This window comes from Cucumis sativus, chromosome 2, assembly GCF_000004075.3.
Source record: "Cucumis sativus cultivar 9930 chromosome 2, Cucumber_9930_V3, whole genome shotgun sequence".
Lineage (NCBI taxonomy): Eukaryota > Viridiplantae > Streptophyta > Magnoliopsida > Cucurbitales > Cucurbitaceae > Cucumis > Cucumis sativus.
Genome location: NC_026656.2, coordinates 9,049,811 through 9,053,178, shown reverse-complemented (window position 1 = coordinate 9,053,178; position 3,368 = coordinate 9,049,811). Strand labels below are relative to the sequence as shown.

Below are 3,368 nucleotides of genomic sequence, written 5' to 3'. Positions count from 1 at the left end.
TACTATTCTCAGCTAAGCAAAATATATATTTCATCAATTTCAGAATTAAATACCATCCAACTATAATTTTAATGATTAAAGAAAGCATCTCCAAAATGGCATCAACATTTAAGTTTATTTATTTCTATTTCTTAAAAAGAAAAATCTCATCCCTACCACCAATATTTTGTCCAAAAAGGCAGTACTTATCCTGAGGAGAACCAAACCGAAGGAGTCCACAAAATTTTGAACACATTACACACACTCAATAGGACAATAGTAAGAACAAATTAAGTATATATCATAATTTCTGATCTGTGATTACAATGAAATCAAACGGCTGAGATTCACATCCATTCTAGTGGACCTCACACCTTTCCAATTATTACATCATCCATCTCTTTCTCTCTCCTATTTCCCTTCTTCTTTTCTTTTCTTGTATGAAATTACAAAATATTATTTTTCATATAACTTATATCTATTTTCCTTTTCTACAACATGAACAACAGCTGTGGATACCTTTGATCCTCTACAGCATAAACCACCACAACAACAACAACAATAATAATAAGTAAAAAAGAAAAAAAAGAAGAAAGGATCAAACGACAAGTCGACGAAGGCCATGTGACGATGACGACGGAAGAAAAATAAAGAAAAAAAAAAGGAAAAAAAAAAACCAATCAAGCGGATTCCTCGGGTGAGTGATTATTATTTTTCTCACTTTCCTTTCTTACCCTCGATTGGATTCCATAATACCCAACGTACCACTTCACGAATTTCCGGAGCCCCGTTGGTAGATCCGTAGTCGGCTTATACCCGAAATCCTTCAACGCTAAACTAACATTCGCATGAGTGAATGGAACGTCGCCGTTTCGTGGCATCGTTATAATATGCTTTTTCGCCTTTGTGTTCAACAGATTCTCCAGCACCGACACTAATTTCCCCACCGGCACCGGCGATGTGTTCCCCAAATTATAAATCCTCAATTGTGCTGGACCTTTCTTCTTTCCGCCGCTCCCGGTTGACTTCTCCGCCGTATCCAATGCTCCTAAACACCCTTTCACAATATCATCGATGTACGTGAAATCACGCGCCACCTCCTTCGCGTCATGAGTTTTGTAGATATCGATTTGTTTCCCTTGGAGAATATCTTTCGTGAAAAAGAAATACGCCATGTCTGGCCTTCCCCATGGACCGTACACAGTGAAGAATCGGAGTCCGGTGAGTGAAAGTCCGTAGATGTGATTATAAGTATGAGCGATTTCCTCCCCGGCTTTCTTCGTGGCGGCGTAGAGACTGGCGGGTTGGTCCGTACGGTGGAGTTCAGAGAAGGGATTTTCCGTGTTTAAACCATAAACAGAACTGGAAGAAGCCCAAACAATTGCGGGTTGTGGATCGGCGGTTTTGGCAACTTCAAGAAGGTTGACGAATCCGGCAATGTTTGAATTGATATAAGATTGAGGATTTTGCATAGCGTAACGAACACCGGCTTGAGCTGCCAGGTGGAGGATGTGGGTGAAGGGGACCACATCGAAAAGCTTAGAGAGCAATGCGGCGTCGTTTAAGTCTCCTTCTACGATGAAGATTTGGTGTTTTAAAAGAAGAGATTGACGAGCTCGTTTCAATGAGGGATCGTAATAATTATTGAAATTATCCAATCCCAAAACCCCGTCGCCTCGTTTCTTTAAAGCCATAGAGCAATGGGAACCGACGAAACCCGCCGCACCGGTGACCAATACGGACATTCCATTAAGGCGACGAGGAGTGGAGGAGTGTCGAACTTGTTTCTCCCAAGCAGCGCCCCCCTGGTCACTGCCGCCGTAGAAGGCGGAGGAGAGGAAATTGCGGTGGGTGTGGAGGTGGTTTCCAGAAGAGCCGTTTTCGGAAGACAAGGGCGGGTAATTGAGGGTGAAAATGAAAACGAGAACTAAAGCGACGAGAAGGGTAGCGCGAAATAGAAGCTTGGATGAAGCGTTTATGAGTTTAGTGCTGTTGACTTTACGAAGATAGCTGTTGTAGCGTTCGAGCTTGAGGGTTTTGCTGGTATCGGGCGGAGACGCCATGGGAGACATGTAAAAACGAAGAAGAAGAGCTCTGAAGTAGAGAAGTAGAGCTCTGAAGCTGAGGGGTGGGTTGAGGAAATATTAATATAGCAATGTGAGAGAAAGAGATAGAGAGAGAGAAGAGGTAGAAATGGATTTTTTTTAAAAAAATATAATTTTAATTAATTAAAAAGAAAAAAAGAAAAAAAAAAGTTGGAGAAGTTGAGAGAATGGTTAATTGGTGACAACTTTTGCATCTCCCTCTCTCCATCAATCTTCTTTGTTATTCTTACAGATGGAAAGTAGCATGTACCAGACTATTCCAAAAATACCCCTAAACTTCTTTTTTATTACTTTATTGTCTATATATATATATTTTTTAAAAAATTATTATTATTTTTAATTTGATCCTCAATTGTATGGTTAACGTGTCATTTACAGTTTTGATGTTAGGGCATGCCACCTAAGCATGTTACTTGGAAGTTCATAATTTTTTAAGTCCTTTTAACACTCAAGAATTTTGTTTTACAATTCTTATACTTTTACTTATTTTATAGGTTATCTCTTTAATATCATCCTCAATTATATTTGTATTTTAATTCTTTTTATGTGTATATACGCACTTAAACATGCTTATTAGAAGAAATCAATTTTATTTATGAGTGGGGTAGTGTGATAATTGTCATTTAAGTCACATATACGTACGTGTGCGTGTATTATTCAAATATATATGTTAAAAATGTTTGATTTTTTTTAAAAATAAAGTAAAATTTAATCAATCACTTTATAATACATTATTCACGGTAAAATTGAAATTTTTGAAAGAATAAAAGGTTGGAATTGAGCTTATAAATCCTACAAATCGAGAGGAGTGAGAGTGAATATATATATGTGCACGCGCATTTGAGAAGAGATGCATATATATATATAGTATCTTGAAATTTGTAGGAAGAGTAGTAGAGGGTGCAATTACGTTGTTGAATCGACTAACAAAAAGAAAATTATTGATATAAAAGTAACGACAACTATCTTCATTAATATATAAATATTAAAACAAACAAAAAAAATCAACAATATCAAATTAGAAAAGAAATATGAAGACGTTTGTTATCACTAGAAAAATAAATGTACTTGCCTCAAATTTGTTTCAAATAATTTATTAAAAGTTAATTTGGAAATGTTTGAGTCACGCCACCATAGTTCAATACATATTTTGGCATTCTAATTTATAACTATTGTAACCTACAATTAATTACAATATTATCATTTCAAATCTATCCTTGGTATTGTGTTTGCAAGTTAAATTGATTACTCCTAAACATACACTATTACGCTTTTAAATTTAGG

General features: G+C 36.4%; 1 protein-coding gene across 1 annotated transcript; it reads right to left on the bottom strand.

Annotated features, from left to right (window-relative positions):
• Positions 1–250: 250 nt before the first annotated feature.
• LOC101216154 (UDP-glucuronate 4-epimerase 6) lies at positions 251–2,143 on the bottom strand. The gene has a single exon (XM_004138920.3). The coding sequence runs from the start codon at positions 2,049–2,051 to the stop codon at positions 660–662; it is 1,392 nt and encodes a 463-aa protein (XP_004138968.1). The 5' UTR covers positions 2,052–2,143; the 3' UTR covers positions 251–659.
• Between the last annotated feature and the right edge of the window lie 1,225 nt (positions 2,144–3,368).

Bases quoted from the DNA above. Each gene is read 5' to 3' on its own strand.
- LOC101216154 (XM_004138920.3), bottom strand. From the start codon at position 2,051: ATGTCTCCCATGGCGTCTCCGCCCGATACCAGCAAAACCCTCAAGCTC.